The sequence below is a fragment of the Oncorhynchus gorbuscha genome, linkage group LG06 (assembly GCF_021184085.1).
Source record: "Oncorhynchus gorbuscha isolate QuinsamMale2020 ecotype Even-year linkage group LG06, OgorEven_v1.0, whole genome shotgun sequence".
Taxonomy (NCBI): Eukaryota; Metazoa; Chordata; class Actinopteri; order Salmoniformes; family Salmonidae; genus Oncorhynchus; species Oncorhynchus gorbuscha.
The window spans coordinates 72,636,873-72,661,832 of NC_060178.1; the positions used below are offsets into that span (position 1 = coordinate 72,636,873).

General features: G+C 40.8%; 1 protein-coding gene across 1 annotated transcript in view; it reads right to left on the reverse strand.

Annotated features, from left to right (window-relative positions):
* Positions 1-24,960, reverse strand: part of LOC124038736 (pro-neuregulin-3, membrane-bound isoform-like) — a 562,438-nt gene that overhangs the window by 116,166 nt on the left and 421,312 nt on the right. Inside the window, exon 3 of the mRNA XM_046354812.1 lies at positions 19,320-19,393. Within this exon, the coding sequence (XP_046210768.1) occupies positions 19,320-19,393 (74 nt within the window). The remainder of the gene's footprint in view (positions 1-19,319; positions 19,394-24,960) is intronic.

Below are 24,960 nucleotides of genomic sequence, written 5' to 3' on the forward strand. Positions count from 1 at the left end.
TATATACAAAAGTGTGTGGATTCGGCTATTTCAGTCACACCTGTTGCTGGCAGGTATATAAAATCAACGTTTGCCAACTTTCCAACAAGTTAGTTTGTCAAATGTCTGCCCTGCTACAGCTTCCCCGGCCAACTGTCAGTGCTGTTATTGTAAAGTAGAAATGTCTAGGAGCAACAACTGCTTAGCCGCAAGCTCGAAGAACAGGACCGCAGAGTGCTGAAGCATGTAGTACGTAAATATCGTCTGTCATCTCAATACCGAGTTCCAAACTGCCTCTGGATGCAATGTCAGCACAATAACTGTTTGTCGGAAGTTTCATGAAATGGGTTTCCATGGCCGAGCAGCTACACACAAACCTAAGATCACCATGTGCAATGCCAAGCGTCGACTGGAGTGGTGTAAATTTCACCACCATTGGACTCTGGAGCAGAGTAAACTCGTTCTCTCGATGATGAATCACCATCTGGCACTGGCAGTCCGACAGACGAATCTGGGTTTGGCGGATGCCAGGAGAATGTTACATGCCTGAATGCATAGTGCCAACTGTAAAGTTTGATGGAGGAGGAATAATAGTCTGGGGCTGTTTATCATGGTTCGGGCTAGGCCCATTAGTTCCAGTGAAGGAAAAACTTAACGCTACAGCAGACAATGAAATTCTAGATGATTCTGTACCTCCAATTTTGTGGCAACAGTTTGTGGAAGGCCCTTTCCTGTTTCAGCATGACAATGCCCCATGCACAAAGTGAGGTACATACAGAAATGGTTTGTCGAGATCAGTGTGGAAGAACTTGACTGGCCTGCACAGATTCCTGAACTCAACCACATCAAACACCCTTGGGATGAATTGGAACGCCGACTGCGAGTCAGGCCTAATTACCCAACATTAGTGCCCAACATCACTAATGCTCTTGTAACTGAATGGAAGCAAGTCTCCGCAGCAATGTTTCAACATGTAGTGGAACGCCTTCCCAGAAGAACGGAGGCTGTTAATGCCCATATTAATAGGGTGGCAGGGAAGCCTAGTGGTTAGAGTGTTGGACTAGTAACGGGAACGTTGCAAGTTCAAATCCCTGTGCTGACAAGATACAAATCTGTCGTTCTGCTCCTGAACAGGCAGTTAACCCACTGTTCCTAGGCTGTCATTGAAAATAAGAATTTGTTCTTAACTGATTTGCCTTGTTAAATAAAGGTAAAAAAAATATATATATATTTGATGAGCAGGTGTCCACATACTGTTGGTCATGTAGTGTATCTGCAAATTTATGACATTTTTGGGGACCACTTTTGGCTCGTGATCACTACTTTCAGAACTACTGTCTAAAAAGTATATAAAAGTACTGGAGAATCTCATTAAGAAAACTAGGTGAGGTTATCACAGTCATAGTAAGTACATTTTTCCTCAGTAAAGAAGTTATCAGCAAAGTCAGTGCTATTATGAAAAGACAAGTACATTTACTCACATTTCTATTTATATAAGCATGACAACACTGGATCTCCATAATGCTTCTTTCTCAGTGCATGGCACTTGCTTTATGTGTGCTACAGTACAACAGCTTTGAGCTTTCAGATTCTCTGAATCACATCCATAGAAAACAATATTCTACATTGAACCATAAGGAACATTCCACATAAAACGTACAAATACATTAATACACAGTAATAGACAAGAACAACATAAGATACTACATTATATTCAAAATAAAACATTAAATAAGTTATATATAGGAAAGACAGCAAGAGACAGCAAAAATACTGTTCACACACTATTCATATATAGATATTAATTTTATTGTATACCCTACAGTTACATTTGATCTTTATAGAGAGGAGAGACACTGGGCTACAGTAAGTTTTAATCTTTTTTTTCAGCTAAAACTAGCTTTTTGCCTGAGTGACCTCTGGTGGCAGAGCATTCCACGATTACATGACACTATACATAACTGAGTGCAGGCTAAATGTTGTGCTAACCCATATATTATCTAAAACAGAAATTACTACTAATGTATTACTGTGTCCTGCGAAAATCACTGGTGGATTTCAAGACATTCAAGACATTAGAACACTGTGAACACTGGTTAGCTCTCCACCATCAGAGAGCGAGAAGGAGGGAGGGAACAACCTCCCATCCTCACTCATCCCAGCTTTAATGGCCCATCACTAGGGAGAGCGCAATCCCCATGCAGCAAGCCGTTACATAGCCCTAGTATCATCTGCATAGAACTCCCATATTCTTCATTACAGTCCGGATGACAATATCCATATGTCACTGTAAATGGCCCATCCAAAACCATTACCATGAACTTGTATAAATATTTTACAAGTATGAACAAGCAGAATCGCACAGAGCCTCGCCAGATGAATTGCCGCAATCAATATGAATTTACTTGTGCGCCTGTGTTATTCTTTTCCCATGCAGAAAAGGTAAATTGGCTTCAGCAATTGCAATCCATTAAGCCTACTGCATCGACATTCTATATTTACCACTGGGGGAGGAATGTGATTTGTAGGACATAGATGCCTGGCTTGTTTTGGTCTAATTCTATACAGACATAATAGATTTGGTCATCGGAAGCACAGAATTCTCATATGGGGACATTAAGGTATTATCTAATACTTTGCTGACCCTGCTGGAAAGCATCTCCTGAGGAATGATTCATGTGAGTAACTACTTATTTTGTATCCTCAGCCATCTTAAAACTGATCCAAGACTGTGCATAACACAAAAATGAATATGTTGCATAAGCTATTCTCTAACATTGTAATTTGATTGACTTGAAGGATTACTGTGCAGATGAAATGCTCTTTCAGAGGGCTTATTCCTTTGTACAGCCTTAGCCCACCTTTGTTATTTATTATTAATAATGCAGCTCATTTTTATTCACCACAGGCCTACCATTCATCAAGACACATTTTAATTGTGACAGCAATTTCTGGGAGTTTTGCTTTGTAGTCTGTTGAATTTCAATGGCCTTTTATTATGGGATCTGTCCTCACAGCTTCCAATGTTCATAAATGTACTTGCTGCTAATGTATTGTGATAGTGTTAGATACAAGCAGAAAGTAACTCAAGTGCTTATCTCTCTGAATAGGTGGGAGTACATAATAGTAGGAAGGCTGGAATACAACGGGTGTTTTTTTTTGACAGAACGGGTGCTGAGTGCTGCTAAACCACCTCTTTCCATTCTTGACAATTTGAACGCGGCATGGCGACGTCTCCAGAGATCAGCCTTTACACTTTTCAATCCTTTGTGGGACAGGCGAGACGGTGCTTAAAGGAGTCTGCAGACATGCGGGGCCCCTAGCTCTATTTCAGGTGAATGAAAGGGGATAGAAACGTTCTGCTGCAGATAGAGAACTGTTCAGTTTAGAACGTGTTTGATATGAAACAGCACAGTGTCATAAAGTAACATGTGGCATTCACCTGTTACTGAATCCTCAGGTTCATCTGAGGTGGAGTATGTTGTAGAACCTTACTGAATATATAGTAGTTTAAAGACCACAAATACATACGTTAATTGTAACATAAATAATGTTAACATCTGGACGGAGACTGATAGGCTACGAGAGCACCTTGTGGTGGGTATAATAAAAGGCCACTCTAAAATGTGCAGTTTTGACGCAGCACCATGCCACAGATGTCTCAAGTTTTGAGGGAGCGTGCAATTGTCATGCTGACTGCAGGAATGCCCACCAGAGCTGTTGCCATAGAATGTATTGTTAATTTCTCCACCATAAGCCACCTCCAACATCGTTTTAGAGAATTTGGCAGTATGTCCAACCGGCCTCACAACTGCAGACCACAGCCCAGGACCTACACATCTGGGATCATTTGAAACCAGCCAACCAGACATCTAATGAAATTACGAATATTTATGTCTGTAATAAAGCCCTTTTGTGGGGAAAAAATAATTCTGATTGGCTGGACCTGGCTCTCCAGTGGGTGGGCCTATGCCCTCCCAGACCCATCCATGGCTGTGTCCCTGCCCAGTCATGCGAAATCCATAGATTAGGGCCTAATGAATTTAGTTCAATTGACTGATTTCCTGTAAATCATTGAAATTGTTGCATGTTGCATTTATATTTTGGTTCAGTTTAAATATGGATTACAATGCGACTCAGAGCTCAAATGGCTGTGAGAGGTGGAGCCCCAATGTGGTAGGAGTGCAGTAGTGCACTAATGACTGACCACTAGAGGTTGAGACTCCATAGTGAGCTCACCCTTGAAGTCATCTGAACGCCTACTCTCTACAACCTAATCGGCCTTGTTGATTTATAGTTTTGCATTTTCTATTATGGGAACGTGGGAATTAAACACATGAAGGCCTTTCTGCATTCGGACATGACTTTAAGAATTGTTTATGCATTTATAACCTGCAATCAAATATGCAAGTTGTATTCTTCGAAATGGGAATTGTGCTGTGCTACAGATTTAGAATACATGGCCAAAAGTATGTGGACCCCTGCTTGTCGAAAATCTCATTCCAAAATCATGGGCATTAATATGGAGTTGGTCCCCCATTTGTTGCTATAACAGCCTAAATTCTTCTGGGAAGGCCTTCCATTAGATGTTGGAACATTGCTGCAGGGACATGCTTCCATTCAGCCACAACAGCATTAGTGAGGTCAGGCACTGATGTTGGGCGATTAGGCCTGGCTCGCAGTCGGTGTTCCAATTAATTCCAAAGGTGTTTGATGGGGTTGAGGTCAGGATCGGGGCTCTGTGCAGGCCAGTCAAGTTCTTCCACACTGATCTCAACAAATAATTTCTGTATGGACCTCACTTTGTGCACGGGGCATTGTGATGCTGAACCATGAAAGGGCCTTCCCCAAATTGTTTCCACAAAGTTCGTCTAGAATGTCATTGCATGCTGTAGCATTAAGATTGCCATTCACTGGAACTAAGGGGCCTAGCCCAAACCATTAAAAACAGCCCCATTATTGAAATTGTGTGAGAAACAGAGTGATGCCCTCTACTAAAAAGATGAGCATCCCATCAGCTTTCTATAGCCTAGACCTACTATTTATTTCTCAACTTTCCTAATAGTAAGCACATTGCTTATATTCACAACAGGATTATAGCCTACCTAGCAGGCATGAAAATAAACTATGGGAAAAGCTTCCTCATTCACTAATTAAGTGCATAAAGGACATATATTCTTCGATACAGGTGCATGATAATGGTCCATTCCAAATCAAAACAAATTTCACACATATATTATATAGTATATTTAAAGACAAGATTAAATCAAGAATAGTCTGATGGGTGACAATATTAGCCTATCACTTGTGAATTATATCTTAGCAATTGTGAATGATGCCCAGCATAAGAAACAAATACTTTTGTTGCGACATTTTACAATCATAGTCGCACACCTCATTTTGTCACGAATTCCGCCGAAGTAGGTCCCTATCCTTGTTCAGGCGACGGTCGGCAGTCGATGTCACCAGCCTTCTAGCCACCGCCGATCCACTTTTCATTTTCCATTTGTTTTGTCTCATTTTCACACACCTAATGTCAATCCCACAATTACTGTTTCATTATTTAACCCTCTGTTCCCCTATGGGTTTTTGTGAGTGATTGTTAATTTAGCATTTTGGTCTGTCATGGTATGCTTGTCTTTGTTACTTTGTTTATTTGACATTTTGAGTAAAATAACCTTGATTGCTCATATCTGCTGTCGTGCGCCTGACTCTCTACACCAGCTACACATAGGACCCGTTACACATGTAGTTTAGCCCAAAGTGGCCAAATAACTTCTTAAAATTAAGCACATGAATCCGCTTTACAATGGGTGTAGAGTCTAACTGGTATACATAAGCAGGGCATGAGTTTAAAGTTTGGGGAAGATCATTTTCACCATAAAAATGCACCTTTATAATAAAAGCATTTCCTGCACAATTGCATTTGCGGTCACTTTTGATGATGGTGTTTTCTGATAATGGTGTTTTCTGCTAATAGAACATTCCCGCTTATAGCCTACTACCATATGCGCATTGCTGCACTTACAATGTGAAGACAATACCTAATAGTTTATTAACATTTTAAGCTAAATGTTGGGTAAAAATGTTTTTTTTTTATACTAGTGCTTGTATTAATTTGGGATCTATTGCATCCCTTAACTGTCCAAGACTATGTTTGGAATATTTATTTCTCACACAGAATAGAATAGGTCAACTTTTGTAATATGGGGGATAGTAGATTGACATAGGCTAGTGCTTTTGCTGTTCACTACTGTCTCAGCCTCCAGTATTTATGCTGCAGTAGTTTATGTGTCGGGGGGCTAGGGTCAGTTTGTTTATCTGGAGTACTTCTCCTGTCCTATTCAGGTGTCCTGTGTGAATCTAAGTGTGCGTTCTCTAATTCTCTCCTTCTCTCTTTCTTTCTCTCTCTCGGAGGACCTGAGCCCTAGGACCATGCCCCAGGACTACCTGACATGATGACTCCTTGCTGTCCCCAGTCCACCTGGCCATGCTGCTGCTCCAGTTTCAACTGGCCTGGGCCCTAGGACCATGTCCCAGGACTACCTGACATGAGGACTCCTTGCTGTCCCCAGTCCACCTGGCCATGCTCCTGCTCCAGTTTCAACTGTTCTGCCTTACTATTATTCAACCATGCTGGTCATTTATGAACATTTGAACATCTTGGCCACGTTCTGTTATAATCTCCACCCGGCACAGCCAGAAGAGGACTGGCCACCCCACATATGCTCTCTCTAATTCTCTCTTTCTTTCTCTCTCTCGGAGGACCTGAGCCCTAGGACCGTGCCCCAGGACTACCTGACATGATGGCTCCTTGCTGTCCCCAGTCCACCTGACTGTGCTGCTGCTCCAGTTTCAACTGTTCTGCCTTATTATTATTTGACCATGCTGGTCATTTATGAACATTTGAACATCTTGGTCATGTTCTGTTATAATCTCTACCCGGCACAGCCAGAAGAGGACTGGCCACCCCACAAAGCCCGGTTCCTCTCTAGGTTTCTTCCTAGGTTTTGGCCTTTCTAGGGAGTTTTTCCTAGCCACCGTGCTTTTACACCTGCATTGTTTGCTGTTTGGGGTTTTAGGCTGGGTTTCGGTACAGCACTTTGAGATATCAGCTGATGTACGAAGGGCTATATAAATACATTTAATTTGATTTGATTTGACTAGGCCTACTCATCTTGTTGGCGGACTAAAATTAAATGTGTACAGTTATTCCAATATCTTCAATATGCACCTCGGAATTGGATGAAGACATGCACAGTTGCATCCCTGATGTGTCTGTCTTCACTTGTAGCCTGTGAGAAAGACCCGATCATATGATGAAAAGCTATGTGAGCGAGTGGTGATTCTGGCCGCAAAAAGCATGGATTTTATAGGGTGCACTAAGGCCACACAAAAGGAATGCCGCCATGAAATAGTAATTTTCAAGTGCATGTCAAATTGTGAATGAGTGCCTGATGTAGCCTGCGCAAAAAAAACAAAGCAGAGCTCATGCCTTTCAAGCAACTTTTTTCAAAGCATCATTAGTCAAATCATGCAGCCTTACAATGTACTACAAATCAAAACATATAGTCCAACATTTGTAGAACAACTAAAGTTACATTAATAACTGTAAATTAGACATACAGCAGTATCTATTTCTTTGTTAACCACTCAACACAGAATAGCCGCATGTGCCCACTCCCTCAAATCGGTTGGAGAAAATATATTTTCTATTTTATTCAGCTTTGTTCAATTGTATTCTTCATACTATTATACAATGCCATGGAATTCTAAGCTAATCTTGTCTGCTAAATGAACTAGTGTAGCCCACAGTCATTTGGCATAGCGAGATCAGGACCTAACATGAGGACAACTCAGAGTATGCTATTTTGTTCTTCTGAAATAGATTACATTTTCTTCATATCTTGCTTCTTAAAGACCTGTGTAAAATAAATCATGGATTTATTGTGATAGCGTAGGCTATATTACATGGATTTATTAGACTTTTAAAATGTAGAAGTTCCAACGGTCTGCATCAGTGGCTTGAAGACTATGTGTGGAAGCCAGGAAATGCTAAATGTGTTTATGTTAATTAATGGTCAATTACCGTGAGACTGACAGTTATTTGCTTGACAATCACCGGCTGACTAAATTTCGTGACCGCTGTTGCAACCGAGGACAGACGACGTTTATCAGCACTCGGAGGTCCAGCATTTTGTGAGCTTGTGTAACCTACCATTTCGCTGCTGAGCTGTTTTTGACCATGGCAGCTCTAGCAGGTCAGAAATTTGAAGAACTGAGTTGTTGAAAAGGTGGCATCCTATGACGGTGCCATGTCTTCAGTACGGGCCATTCTACTGCCATTGTTTGTTTTCAGAGATTGCATGGCTGTGTGCTTGAATTTTATATACATGTCAGCAACAGGTGTGGCTGAAACAGCCAAATCCACTAATTTGAAGCAATGTCCACATACTTTTATATACAATATATTGTGTATCATAGGCCTGCAGTAGCTAAAGCTTAACAATATCCAAACCATACCAAACCTTCACAAATGTTTCTAAATTTGATTAGGGTAATATCAAATGTAAGTCAAGCCATTGTTTATATGGAAAATACAAGTAGAAGAGCAAACGTAAACCAGAGAAAAAACGCATTACCCTCCTCTGTGACCCTCCACCCCCAAAAAAACACAATCTTCTCCAAAGCAACAAAACAATTGGACAACCCTCCCCTATTTTGGACCACCCCTCCCCCCAGGTTACATTTTGACATGTCCCTTAGAGCCATGCAAAGGAGTATGCCTCAACAGCCCAGCCTAGAGTTTTCCTCAGCGATTTACCAGGTTGAAATGTTTTTCTGTACCCAAGACACTGGGAGTGGAGGAGTGCTGGAGATGAAAGGAAGGGTGTTTAACATGGAAGGAGAGAGAAACGGATGGTGATTACATTCCCTATTCAAACAGAATATATTTGGTTTCACTTGACTCCTGCATGGCACATTATACTGTGAATGTTCATACAAATAGAGTGTGCCAAGCAGTGAGATATTCTTTTCACAAACAAATCAAATATATGTTAAAGCATATCTATTCTGTTCCCTTACTGGTGGAATTTTGGCTGAATATAAGACTGCACTGGGAACTAAGCTGGGCCAATCTGTTATTATTACATTTTGGCCAAATGACAGGAGAAACCCAATAACCCAATAACTTAGATCTAGAGTAGCAGAGTAAAACTATCAGCAGTTTGAAGCCATATTCCTGCAACAGATATGGGGTCTAATCAGTGAAAGGCTCCTTGAACTTGTAATAAGATTTGTCTTGGCAGGCAGAGTTATCTGAGGATCCCAACAGGCTAGTTCCAGGGGGAGACAGATGCTCCCATCCTCTTCTAAATCTGGACTTTGTCCTGCTTTGATGGAGAGATTAAGCCATGACCAGTGGAGCTTTTGAGGATGAGGACAGTTATTTTGAAAGGTTCCACCTCTCTTAGACCCACTGTGCCACTCATGACAGCCTTGCTGAGCCAAAGGCCTTGGCAGAATCAACCTGGCCTACCAGTGAGGCCCTGTATGTAATATTAGTTTACCTGGGGGACAGTGTGTGGAGGAAAGGAAGGAGAAGAAGGGGAGAGGCTGGGACAGTTTGAGCTGTAGGGGGCTGTTGGGGCAATGGACGCCTAGATCATTTCTAATTGGGAGAAGGAGAATAGGGGTGAATAATATAACTGTTTAAACTGCATGGTCCACAATAAACACACCCTCCGCTTTTCGCTGAATGGATTTGGACTTCTGCAAGCTACAGCAAGGATTGTCGGTGCCAGTTTAATTTGGGCAATAACTTACACTTACTCTCTCAAATGACCACTCTTATGAATCTGTCAAAGGTCTTAAACTAATCTTTCTTGCATTAAGTTTATTTCCCCAAACAAGATCAAATCAATTGAAATCACTTCTCGGTAGATAATCATGTTTTTAATTTAACCTCTTTATTAAAAACTGTGAGGAATAAAAGTCACACAACGATTCAAGAGGAATCTGTGGTTAAGAACATGATACCCATGGAGCTTCCTTGGACTAACTCATTTAAAATTGAAGTGGCTATGTTGTGTGTAAAATTGATCATTGAAACAGGTCACAAACACTAGATTGACAGTTATTTGGCAACTTTAGTTGTGGATGATACAAAACTTAGAATGTCTTATAAATCAAAACATATATGGCTGCATAGTGCAACTATAGGCTATTTGTCTGCTTCTAACTCACCCTCTCAAACACATAGATCCCCTGAACGCAGCTCACTCTCCAGATCCCAATCACCTGGATTCTGATCACCTGTTCACACATCTTTATGTTATTATCACACACTATGTAGTTCAGTTCTTTGCACCTCATCATTGTGAGGTATTGTTTGTTTTGTGACACTTCTATTCAGGGCTCTGTTTTTCCCATAATTTACTCCTCTCGTGTACGGTAGTTTTTGCCCGCCTCACTAACGAAGCCTTTTGCCTATTCCTGCCTGTACTTTAGCCTATCGGGATTTCATGTTATCAACCTGCTGCCTGGTCTCCGGGATGACGTTACTAGCCTTTTCCCTGCCTGTACTGTTGCCTTTTTGGACCGACTGTGTATGAACGTTTGCCTGCCCCTGGATCCAGCTACCTGCCTCCTCCTGTGGTCCTTTACAATAAACTCCTGCTGTGCACCCTGCGCTTGAAACCAGCTCTCTGTCTCCCATCATGTTCATTACACTATTGATGATTTAAGAAGTCGCAAAAAAAGCTTGAGCTCTGTTCCTTGCCTCAGGCTGCACAGCTGTTCTCTCATCAAGTGATCATATTTTCACCCATCTGACTATTCTCAATTTAATATTGTCTTTATTAATATGTGACCTGTTTCAGGAAACTAGGCGTATGTCATGGGTCACTACTTCACACAAGAGCCATTTGAACTTAATTTTTAAAAATCAAAATGCGTTTTTTTGGCAGAAATGTCTTCAAAAAACATGTCAACTTTCATTTGCCTTAATAACAAACGTGTATGCAATCTGTAAATACGAATACATTGATACATTACGAGCCTAATTGGTTTAGCCACAGAATAAGTCAGCAACCTTCCCGCTAGCCATTATTAGCTGAGACAATGAGTGGCATGGACATGCCGAGAGATGAGTTTGGATTGGTCTGCCATATAGCATGCTTCTGTCTGTTTGAGCTGGTTAGTATATTTAGGTAATCCTGTCTAACGCGGCCTTTTAAAAATATATATTGCTTAGTAGAACTGCATAAATGTTGCGCTCCACATTCTGGAGGACGGAGTTTTGAAATCAGTGGAATTACAGTATGATAGTTAACTTAGGGCTAGGCCCCTATTAATGTAAATTTCCGCCTGAATGATGTGACCAAAGTAAACCAGCTGTTGCTCAGGCCCTGAAGCCAGGATATGCATATAATTGGTACCATTGGAAAGAAAACACTTTGAAGTTTGTAGAAATGTTAAAATAATGTTGGAGAATATACACGTGACCATATTTTAGCACCCCAAAAATGAACACTTCCAGTTCAACTGTAATATGAATACCACTGTAAATCACAATATCTCCGCTTTCCAGCTAAATCAATAACGGGACCTTCATGCTGCCCTACTCTGCATGATTGAAGAAGGCAATGGCGCTCTGCCTGATTTTTTTTTAATTGAGGAGGGGGAAGCGAAGGCTACTGAGTAATAGTGAAATCTGGAGATATGTCCAACTTATTACCTCTAAAATGTTAATAAAACACTATAAAGAGCGTATAAGGTGTCACTACATACCTATTTCAAGGTTTGTGTTGAATTTGAGGGTTTGAATTAGGGTTTTTAGGGTGATGCTAAAGTTATCTTCACAAGTATACCGCGGCTGTCGCGGCTATTGAGAGTCATGATGGCTTGCAGCGATGACACAGAAAATGTATGCATTCAGTTGTACAATTGACAAGGTATCCCCCTTTCCCTGTCCCTTGGTGGAAAGCATTACCACTGGTAGAAAGAAGCTGTATGGCAAGCAATGTGTTGAGTAATGCCATACGTGACGTCATTATACATCACAATGTATTGTACAGGGTCAGAGGGGTCAGTTTATTAAACTTTTCTCGAATACTATTGGTCTGTTAACCATGTCAATCAACGCTTGAATAGAAACGTAGTTTACAACCAACACAGTCGCTACAGTCCAATTAGTTTTCATTGCAGCCTCGTTTAAATGCCGCGGGAACGCAAAAACTGTACGGAACAGCGTTAGCTTCCATTACATCTTCAAACTAAGGGCAACCATGGCATCCGTGATGTATATGGGTAAGATAGTCTAGCAAGCTACATTTTTAGATATTATACATTTCTAATTTTGACAAAGTTGTTTTCATTTCAAGTTAAAGTATACTGTTAGCTAGCTAGCTAACATTACTGGCTGGCTCACTCTCTAACATTACGTGTATGATTGTATTATTTGTATCTCAGAGCCATTTGCTTGGCTAGTTTTAGCCTACTGTTAGACTGCTAATATTGAACCTGGTTGGTTAGGTCCCTGCAGATCCATGCAGGGTAGTAAAGTCATGAGTTGGGATTATGGTTCATTGTTTAGCTAGCGAGCTACATGTCTTAACAAAAGACTCCACCATGCAAGTATGCATTTCAATAGAATGTCACAACGACAACTGTTGACAGACGTAGCTGTTAAATTCGCTCTGGCTATCTACTCCAATTTCAGACCAAGGGTAATATAGTGTAACTAGCTACATTTTCAGATATTACATATTTCTAATTTTGACATAAAGTATTTTAGTTTCAAGTTAAAGTGTACTGTTAGCTAGCTAGCTAACATTAGCTGGCTGGCACATGTTGGGGAATAATCAGAATTAGGTGGTAACATAGGTAAGATGTTTTATATTCATCATATGTTTGTAAGTTACTTCTCATCAGAATTTTATTTTGTATAATACTGTGGCGGGGTTGCAGTATCTGTTCTATGTCAGGACTAAGTTGCTTGGGCTGCGGAGATGGGAGAGGTCAAGGTGTCATCATGTGTAAACATATCTTTTGCTTCACTGTGTCTGTGTGCCAGTCACTCCCTACTTTTCCCATCGGGGAGAGGAGGATGGCAGTGTCTGGAATCATTCTATGCTCCCTCTTTTGTTGCCCCTATCTTAACCTATAGCTTCACTCTCCTCTCTGTGAGCTTGTCCAGGATTGGTTGTATTTAGAATTGGTTGTATCTAAATGACAATTTGATATATATCATAGGGTGGGGGTAATGTCTTGGTACCATTTTGTACCAAGGACGAAACAAGAGCTTTGTTTAGGAGACCAAACTGAACGATAATTTATAGCCAACTCTGTCTGGCTAGGGGATACTCCTCTCTGAAGTAAAGTATTTCCTTTGTGTAAGTTCCTAAGACCTGTGGTTTGTCATGTCATCTAGGGGGGGGTGGATCTTTGCTATAAAGGATCATTTGCCATTATGTTGGAACTCTCAACTTTTCATTAGAGATACTGAACTGTTGAAAGTCAAAATTCTATTGCAAAAGCTTAATTATTATTAAAGGTAAAGATTAAGCATAACTCTGACTGGTGTGTGGTTTGATCTCATGATTTGGTAAATAGAGGAAATTTCCACGACACATATTAGCTAACGTTATGTGTATGATCTTATTATTCGTATCTCAGAGCCATTTGTTATAGCCTAATTTAGGTAGCTAACATTGAATCTGGTTGGTTGGCTACCTGAATATTCATGCAGGGTAATAACGTCATGAGTTGGGATTATGGTTCTTTGTTTAGCGAGCTAGCTACATGTCTTAGCAAATTTCTCCACTTTCCAAGTATTAATTTCAATAGAAAGAAAGTCTAGCTAGCTACATTTTCAGATATTACACGTTTCTAATTTTGACATAAAGTATTTTAATTTCAAGTTCAAGTGTATCGTTAGCTAGCTAGCATTTACTGGCTGGCACGCTAGCTAACGTTACATTTGTGATCTTATTATTCGTACCTCAGAGCCATTTGATTGGTAAGTTATAGCCTAAGTTTAGCTAGCTAACATTGAATCTGGTTGGTTGGCTACCTGAAGATTCATGCATGGTAGTAACGTCATGAGTAGAGATTATGGTTCATTGTTTAGCTAGCTTGCTAGCTAACATTAGCTGGCTGGCACGCTAGCTAACGTTAAGTGTATGATCTTATTATTTGTACCTCAGATCCATTTGCTTTGTTTGTTATAGTCTAATGTTAGCTAACTAACATTGAACCTGGTTGGTTAGCTTCCTGCAGATTCATGCAGGGTAGTAATGCCATGAGTTGTGATTATGGTTAATTGTTTAGCAAGCTAGCTGTGTGTCTTAACAAATGACCACTATGCAAGTCTCCATTTTAATAGAATGTCACTGTGACAACTGTTAGCTTGGGTGCTTGATTGCTGTTGTAAGGACAGAATGCTCGGATCAACCCTTAAAGAGATTGGTGGCGTTAAAGCTTGTGTAAACGATGGGTGTGAACGTTGTGAATGATGCTGAATGGGTGTAGACAAAGAAGAACTCTCCAGTAGGTACCAAAAATTAAAAGGCCATTTTCTAACAAGTGAAGTTACAAGTTTATCAACTTTCAAAGCATAAATACTTTCCCATTGCTCCTCAATTGCAGTGTATGATATAACTTGTTGTTGCTAGGTGTCTGCTTTTTTCCAATGTAAAAAAACACAATTTCACATTGTGCTACAGAAGACAGAATCAAGGCGGTCGGTCACATATGTCAAATTAGTTTAGATTTAGAATGGCCTATTATCAAATGGGCAGGAACAGGGGCAGGGAATAGCTCGAAAAGCCAATTGAGGCCACTTTGCCACCTGTTCGTTTTCCAATCATGTGCTGGGTAGGCTACTCCGGTTATTTCACTCAGCATCAACCACTGTTTGATGAGCATGCATCCTCTTGCTGGATGACAGGTGATATTTCACCCCAAACTCTGTATGCTATGTGCAACCGACTTCCTGCAGACACCCAGTGCTTAATTTGGGAAACCAAGTGAAATATTTTTGGGAACATCGATAGGAACATGTTTTCACAACAAAATATATTTAAACAACTGTTGACAGCCCCTCTCTCTAGACGCTCAAGAAAGGAATGAAGGAGAGAGGGGAGGACATGGAAATGCACGGTGGTGAGATATTCTGTAGCAAAAGGTAATGTGTCAGCTTATCAATTACTCAAAAATAAAAAAAATCCCATATTACTAGGCTATTCAAAATCAAATAGAAGGGAGGGTATCTTTGTAAGCCTGACCATCAATGAACCAACAGCATCGGCAAGGCCCAAACGTTCTCTCCCAGACTCATGAAACCACTCCAGCCAGTATGCATTATAATACAGTACACACTCAAATGTGATTACTAAAATTTGTAACATTTTGGAGTATAGGCTAAACCAACTATGTACCAAAGCGATCTTAATTAATGTTTTATTTTAAATATTTTTCTGCAATGTGTAATATGCAGTAGGCTATGTATTGTATGTTGGCACTAGTGGTGAACCGTCATTCAGGGCGGGGGGCTTGGGGGCTTGGGCCCCACCTGTTTTGAGCCCCACCTTTTGTGTTATTTTGACATTTATATGTGTCACATATCAGTTTGCAAACAATGTAATAAAAAATGCTAATAAAACTGCATACAAACTTGGTCTCTTTTTTGCTTTGTGGAGTAAGGCAGCTCCAAAATGCAGCTGTTTCAGCCTACCTTAGTGCTTTCTGTGATGGTGGGGCAGTCAGTGGAAAATACGAAGCGTGGGGGTTGGTAATATTCTCTAGTTGCGCAGGGATTGGCTCAGTGTTCTATCACTCATGGGGACACTACGTCACCGCCAAATGTAAGGGTAGAGCTTGAAAATTCAAGCTCCGTGGGTGCTGCCATAGAGTCACATTAGAAGTGCCCATCTAACATGCTGACCAGACAGGACACGTCGCGTGCGCGAGAGTCGCAAATTAAATTTAGAAATCCATGTTATGCAATTATTGCACCCACACTGCTTGCGTGCGCCAACGAGCGTCTGCGACACCAAGGGCTAAAATAGAACTCATTCCTAATTCTGACGCAGATCGCGCTGAATGTCCTGCCTCTCCCATCTCCTCATTGGTTTATAGAAACAGGTACCCATGTGCCATCTCCTCATTTGTTATACCCATGTGGGTGACTGAAAGACGAGCTGTTTTGCCGGTAGTTGTGGTAATACAATGAAAGTTTAGATGTGATTACCATATAAATTATACGATGAAACAACCTGGAAGGAGGAGAGATGACTAGAAACGATTCGGTTGGCCGTTTTATGTGTGGATTAATTGTCGGAGTAGAGGTCCTTGTGCATTTCAGGTAAAATAACAACTCATTGATTATATCCCAGGACAAATTAGCTAGCAACAGCAAGCTAGCTAAATAGGACAAATTAACGTTAGCTAGCAAGTGCAAGCTAACTAGCTAAATTACCATACATGTTTAATGATTTTTGACCTGTCCCCAAATTAATGTCATTGGTTCAGAGTTTGTTTTGATATTTTAACCTGCGTGTCGTGATCGCGTTTGGTGTGGGGGGGCAAAATACATTTATGCACGATAGCGCACGATAGCGCACTACAGCGCACGATGATGCACTCGCGCAGCAAGGTTTGGGTTCCGTATTAGAAAGCTCAAGGTCATTGGCTACAGATACAATTACGTCAAATCACATTATTATCTACAATAGTTTTGATTGGACTGATCATGTCAACATCATACTTTCAAAATATTAGCTAGTAGACATCATCATGAATAAAGTCAACAATGTAATGTAATGGCAAATGCTTTTTAATCCATGTTAAATGAAGAGAAATAATGAAGAGAAATTATATATAAAACATATCAGTGCTCATCGACCATTGGTCATAAACATTACACAAGTTGGAAATAGCAAATTCAACAAATAGTGGTTTGGAAGGAATTAGTGGTTGACTTCAAGCATTGCAAAGCAATCACAAGCCTGCTATTCCTTGGGGTGGATGTGTGGTTCCAAGTCTGGGATTAAGAGTCTCTTTTCCAAGCTTAAACGGATAAACATTCAACATTGGCCATGCTGTCAATCCAGCATGACTTCTGCCACGCCAAAACAACTGGAAACTCAGAACTGGGAAATCTGACTTCAGTGGGTTCAAGACAGCTGAGAACTCTGAAAGAAACAAGCTCTGACTGAGAAAATACGTTTTGAATGGTCATCCAACTCGGAATTGCAAGTCTGGAAATTGGGCCTCTTTCTAGAGCTCCGACCTGAAGATCACTGACGAATATAGTAATTGCTTTCATTGTCTGCTTATAGGCCCCCATTATTTAACCTACAGTTCTGACTTGGTGTACATTGAGAATATTGTAAGAAAGGCCCATTTTCTGAATTCTGATGTGGTACATTTCAAAAGTGATGAACAAATAGTTATATTGAGTACTTCAGTCCTAGCTAGCTTATTAATGTCTTAATCAAAATTACAGATGGCCTCTTATCAGCTCGTCGTCCCCTTATGCCATAGTTTGTACATCGCAATTGTTTTTAGAACCCACATTTGTTTAAGCAAGTTCATTATTCATTATTTGAATTCAGGTTCTTGTTTTTTTTGGATTGGGCTCATATATAGGCCTATGCATATGCATATGCTCTAATATGCCAATGGGGGTTTTGAATTAATCATCACCTTAGAAAGTGCTGTCCATTTCGTTGTTAGGCTTTGAAACAACATCCATAATGACAATGTTTTTCAATCAGGTTCAACCTTTTGTTGAATTTCTTTCTTCAAATTGATCAAGCACATTGAGGTGAGTTTAAAAGCAAGATACTGTTTGATGTGCTTGCTGATGTCAGAGTGGTTAGAGGGACAATAGAGCCATGAGTACCAGGCCATTAGTGACATGATGGTCGGTAGTGAGTTGTGTACTACCAAAGCATGTCCAAAGTGCATAAAAGCAGATTACCGTCCCTTAACGGTCACATGGAATTTTACTGTGGTCATGACCTGTGACCTCCAGTGTGGCGGAAATACGGTCACCATAACAGCCCTACTCATGACTGCCGGCGTGGTGGTAATATTGTCACCGCAACAGCCCTACTCTAGCAAACATACACAAATTAAAGAAACAACTCTGTTCCTTTCAAACTGTTTTTCAAACTTTTCTTTTATCCCACTGTACAGTACACACACCCACATATTGTGCACTCACCAATGAAAGGAGATAGACAGCTATTGAGAATAAATGTCATATTTTTCAAGGACCTTTTTCCTGTGCCTCTGTTATATTCCAGAGGGCATTTTATCACTTCATCATGAAGGCAGGACATATCTGCTTTGATAGGACTGTACTAACTTAACCATTATGTTCTGTTGGGGGGAGTTTCAACCTGGTCTCAGAGCATTTCGTATTATTCTGAATGTAAATCTGTCACACTCCATTTAGAATGATAGATTACGTTTTGCATGGTATGTATTAATTTGTGGATGTCCCTCCCCCATTCCATATTTTATGTTATGTTACAAATTGGCAAAACATACAATATGTTACGAATTTGCAAAAAGTTTTATATTTTCCGAATTCTAGCTAGGTGGCTAACGCTAGCTAGCTGGCTAACATTAGCGAGGTTTTAGGGTTATGGGTTAGGGTTACGTTTAGGAGTTAGTTTAAAGGATTACATTTTTTAAGGTTAGGGTTAGGGTTAGCTACAATGGTTAGGGTTAGGGGAAGAGTTATCTAACCTGCGAAGTAGTTGCAAAGTAGCTAAAATTAGTAAGTAGTTGAAAATGTGATATTTTGCTAAAATGCTCAAATTGTCTATGATAAGATTCAAATCTGCATCCTTTGGTATGCTAGACATTTGCATTATATGCTCCCCATCCCCCCAACCAGCCTCCCTACTTTCATTTTTGCCTTATGTAACAATCTGTCTTATGTAACCATACCAAACATAACACAATGTACATTTTACATTGTTAAGTCTAGTCAATAAAACCAGGCTGGGAGTTTAGGTGTGATGAATAGAGAGACCATCCACAGTTAGCGACAGATTGATTTCTTCAGAAACTGGCATTGAGATAGTAAGTGTTTCTATTACAACACGGTAATCAAATTGAGAAAGATTACTGATTTGAACCTTCCCTCTTTACAGCCTATGCACTTTTGATACTTGTGAAGAGACAATGCCCTTTAATGTTCATGTTTATCGTATCTAATATGAATGTAGACCTAAAACCTTGAAAACAAAGAGGTGCAATGACTATTTCCGAAGTTTGTGTTTAGTTCTCATGAGATGATTTTCAGGAAAGGTTCTTACTCGGATCAGATAAGATGGAGTCAGTCTTCGGCAGGAACTGGTCGCAGCGTATACCTTGGTAGCCTTCTTTACACCTGTAAATAAAAATACATGTCAGTCAACACATTGTGAACTTGGGGTGAAGCAGGGTTTGAGAAATTTGGTTAAAGGTTATAGTAGATTGCTGACAAGTGAATATGCTGTTTCATGTATCGTTCAAGCTCAACTCTATTATATCTTTGTCAGGTGGCCAGGAGCATTAAAAAAATGCATTGAATCCGTCTTCCTTTTCCATTTGATCACTCTTTCCCTCTTGCCCCTTCCACTTCTCAGAAGCTCTCAGCCCTAATCCGTGTCAGGCAGTAACTTACTATAGAAACATGTTCTCAGGACCAACCTCTGAAGCACACACAGATTGCATATAATGCATGACCTTTCCACACAGAGCATAAAAACTGCATATACGCTAAGGGGCTTACACCAGGTCTAGGTTTGACATATCCAAGCTCGAGCAATCCTCTAAAGGCTCAGAGCTTGTTTAAACTCAGCTTCTTTTGTCTAAACATTTTTGGGGTGCTAATGCTTCATTTTCAGTCATTAGGCAGACATGCTATTTCACACATAGTCATGCATTAAACCCATGCATTGATAAATATGAGCTTTGCTGGAAAATGTGCCCACACCAAGCCTGAGTAAAGCACGATTCATGAACATTTCTACAAAGCTATGCAAATTAAGTCAGGGTTGTGGCCCGATCACATATCATATATTGATCACATTTGTTCAGCATTAGACATTTCCCAATGTCCAGCAGCCAAAAGGAGGAGGTTCATTTTCTGAAGCCTCATACTGATGGAGACTATCCCCAATCAGAAATTACAGTCCTACCAGGATCAGAGAACATAATATGAAACTTGCAAACCGGTGACTTGTAAAAAAAAATGTATTTTTCATTCTCTGGAATCTCTTGGTCAATCAGCAGTTCCCCTGACAGCCATTAGGACCAATTGTGCAAGCGAGAGGGAGCAAGACGCTGTGATTAAACAGCCTAAATAAACAGGGGGTGGTAAAGAGGAGAGAGACAGAAAGATTAGAGCTTAATTCACATGCATGTGCACACGCACGCACGCACGCACGCACGCACGCACGCACGCACGCACGCACGCACGCACGCACGCACGCACACACACACACACACACACACACACACACACACACACACACACACACACACACACACACACACACACACACACACACACACACACACACACACACCACGGTGCACACGACTTCGACAGATTTAACATGTTAACATTCAGAAAATTGTGTCCACTCCGATTCCTTGAAAGAGGTGCAACACAATAAAACGGCAGGGTGTTTTAAATGGGCCCAGCAGGTTGCTTAGCAAGCAGGTGTATCTACGTAATTATTATTTCTCTCTATCTTTTCTAATGTCTGTCTGTTTTGGACCCAAGACCAAACAATGTAAATGTTTTCTCTGGTGAATGCATGAGAATGATATACGAATCGGTATCCTTTGAATGTATATTTGTGTATGGTCATTGTATTTATTTGTATAAAATGTATGAAATGTATGTGCATATATTTTTGTGGATTATGTAAATGTATTTTTCCTTGGTCATAATTACATTTTCGGTCCCACTATTCTCATGGCAGGCCCGTCTCCTGCCTGTATCTCTGTCAAGTTGCCATACTCTCTCCTACTCCCACTTGGCACAGTTTCCTGCCACTGCGTTTCTCGCCTGAAAACCTGCACCAGAATATTCATTAGGCTCTGGGACAAGTAAATGGAAATGTGAATGTTTCTCTGAAGGAGGCAGAAGGTATTGAGAGCAGCTCTGGTTTTAATTAGTGTCACAGTCATTCATTAGCAGGAACAAATAGGGGAGGGGGTTTGTAGAACGAGTTGTAGATATCACTAACCAATGGAGCCTGATGCACAAAGCTCAGTAGACAGGAAATAAATATAAATACAAGGCCTCAAGCTGTCAGGTTTAGCCGAAGATGTGGAGAACACACACATCACAACATATGCAGGGCATCAACAGACTCAAGGAGCACCGCAAGTCACACTGAAATTGAAAAGTTCAGATGTTGACGTATGGAAAACAATTATGTGTAGTATGAAACAATATACTCCAGTCTACTGTACTATCATACATGATTGTATTACAGTGTATAATTTCTTGTTGTTCAGATATTTTCATGACTTCAAAATGGTATGACAATATTGCGTTTTATCCTAGCATAGCCTACAATTATGATTTAGCCTATTAAAGCACTAAAGAACATTTATTCGATTGGTAGAATACTTGTATTCAATTTTCATTACGAAATGTTGGACACTGGGAAATGTCATTTTAGTGCCTTAAGTTTGATCTAGTGAAAATAACATTTAGCCTGGTTAGCATCTGAGCGCTTTGTGCTGCTCTAGACGGTGGGCCTTTAATTAGGCTGAGGTGGCATAATCCCAGGGGTTCTGAGAGGTGTTAGCTTTGAACACTGACTAAAGGAGATAATCTTGTTACACAGAGGTAGCTACACATAGTAACAGATACAAGTTAGGAAGATCTGCTCCTAGCTGTCGGATTCAATCAAACCCGCCTTAGTAATGCTTACACTATAGCCCCCAAGTATACATGCCATATTTCCAAAACTGAAGCATCTGGAGGAGAGACCGCCTAGTGTATGAGTGTGTGAGAAAGAAAGAAAGAAAGAAAGAGAGAGGAAGAATGTGCATGCGTGCAAGAGAGAGCGAGCAGCAAATCACTTTCTGGCTACTCGTGTACTTTATGCTGTGTATTTCGGTCAATAATACTTCCTCTTTATTGTTTAAGTGCTATTCTGGGTTTGTGTGCCTTTAAAAGACAGTAGACATTCATTGTGCCCCATGATTTAACATCAAATGTTAAAAATCTCAGTGCCAAGCAACACAAAATAGATTATGGATCTAAACCATTTCCACTCATGTTACCGTCTGGACATTTTGTCTGCAGTCGGATGTGCAGCAACTGCCCCGAGTCAAGCGTGAAGGTCTATATAAAGACAGGGCACCACAATACATTTCTACAACGTTGACAGGCCTTTCAATGATTGTGTAACCTATCAGATTGCAGGCCAATTTTTGAGTATAACATTTCATTTTGGGCAAAGTGAGCAATGGATATACAGTATATTGTCTTGACTCTGTCCTCTTAGCCGCTTCACTTCACAAAACCTTATACTGCATGAACAAGTGGGCTTGACCCAATGTAAGGGTAGCAATAACTGTTAGCCACAAGACTAGTGTTCATTCCCCCTGCGCTCTCAGGTTAGGAGGCCTATTGGAACAGTTGGTGCCGAAGAAGCTCTCTCAGAGTCATTTTCTCAAGAGCGGACGAGCCATCATGCTCAACGGGGAAGCTTGACACCTACACAGGGATGACAAGAGTGAGGACAATGACCCCAGCATGAAAGCCGAAGGTCCCACACCTAGCAGTGAGGAAGAAAAAGTGGCACACCAAGATGAAAAATTCTACATTCCTATCAGAGACGTTTGCCTTTCCAACAGTGAGAGGAGATATTTAACGTTCTATAGACGGCTTGCAGTTGCATCACAAATCACCTAGCAACCGCACCAGGCGCCATGTTAGAATACCAGAGACTACTGTCTAGTGGAAGGAAGCATACCAGCAGGATACCACCTTGCATACCACTGCTGGCTTGCTTCTGAAGCTAAGCAGGGTTGGTCCTGGTCAGTTCCTGGATGGGAGACCAGATGCTGCTGGAAGTGGTGTTGGTGGTCCAGTAGGGGTCACTCTTACCTCTGGTCTAAAATAAAATATCCCACTTCCCTGTGTAGGGTGCAGTCTTTCAGATGGGATGTTAAAACAGTTCTGCTGACTCTCTGAGGTCATGAAAGATCCCATGGCACTTATCGTAAGAGTAGGGGTGTTAATCTGTGTCCTGGCTAAATTCCAAATCTCACCCTCAAACCATCATGGTCACCTAATAATCCCCCGTTTTCAATTGGCTCATTCATCCCCCTCCTCTCCCCTGTAACTATTCCCCAGGTTGTTGCTGCAAATGAGCACCTGCTCTCAGTCAACTTACCTGGTAAAATAATGGATAAATAAAAAAGTTGTCCACATGGCTGGCTGTGTTGTGCTTCCACTGGAATTATTGGGAAGAGGCAGTGTTTACTTACCTATTCAAGTAAGGAAACATATTTTGAAAATGATCAAAAACAATGTATTATTATCTACAGTGCCTTGCGAAAGTATTCGGCCCCCTTGAACTTTGCGACCTTTTGCTACATTTCAGGCTTCAAACATAAAGATATAAAACTGTATTTTTTTGTGAAGAATCAACAACAAGTGGGACACAATCATGAAGTGGAACGACATTTATTGGATATTTCAAACTTTTTTAACAAATCAAAAACGGAAAAATTGGGCGTGCAAAATTATTCAGCCCCTTTACTTTCAGTGCAGCAAATTCTCTCCAGAAGTTCAGTGAGGATCTCTGCATGATCCAATGTTGACCTAAATGACTAATGATGATAAATACAATCCACCTGTGTGTAATCAAGTCTCCGTATAAATGCACCTGCACAGTCTGCAAAAGACCTGAGACTGGGACGGAGATTTGTCTTCCAACAAGACAATGATCCAAAACATAAAGCAAAATCTACAATGGAATGGTTCAAAAATAAACATATCCAGGTGTTAGAATGGCCAAGTCAAAGTCCAGACCTGAATCCAATCGAGAATCTGTGGAAAGAACTGAAAACTGCTGTTCACAAATGCTCTCCATCCAACCTCACTGAGCTCGAGCTGTTTTGCAAGGAGGAATGGGAAAAAATGTGCAAAACTGATAGAGACATACCCCAAGCGACTTACAGCTGTAATCGCAGCAAAAGGTGGCGCTACAAAGTATTAACTTAAGGGGGCTGAATAATTTTGCACGCCCAATTTTTCAGTTTTTGATTTGTTAAAAAAGTTTGAAATATCCAATAAATGTTGTTCCACTTCATGATTGTGTCCCACTTGTTGTTGATTCTTCACAAAAAATACAGTTTTATATCTTTATGTTTGAAGCCTGAAATGTGGCAAAAGGTCGCAAAGTTCAAGGGGGCCGAATACTTTCGCAAGGCACTGTATGTTAGCAAAGTTTGTAAACAAAAATGTAGTTTAAAAGTCACACACAGGGGGGCCTCCCGGGTGGCACAGTGGTTAAGGGCCAGCTGTGCCATCAGAGACTCTGGGTTCGCGCCCAGGCTCTGTCGTAACTGGCCGCGACCGGGAGGTCGGTGGAGCGACGCACAATTGGCCTAGCATCGTCTGGTTTAGGGAGGGCTTGGCCGGTAGCTCCTGTGGCAGGCTGGGCGCAGTGCGTGCTAACCAAGGTTGCCAGGTGCACAGTGTTTCCTCCAACACATTGGTGCGGCTGGCTTCCAGGTTGGATGCAGTGCGGCTTGGTTGGGTTGTGTATCGGAGGACTCATAACCTTCATCTCTCCTGAGCCCGTACGGAAGTTGTTGCGATGAGACATGATAATAGCTACTAAAACAATTGGATACCATGAAAAAGGGGTAAAATATATATATATTTTTTAATTAAAAATCACACACAATGTATAAACCTATTACAACACAACC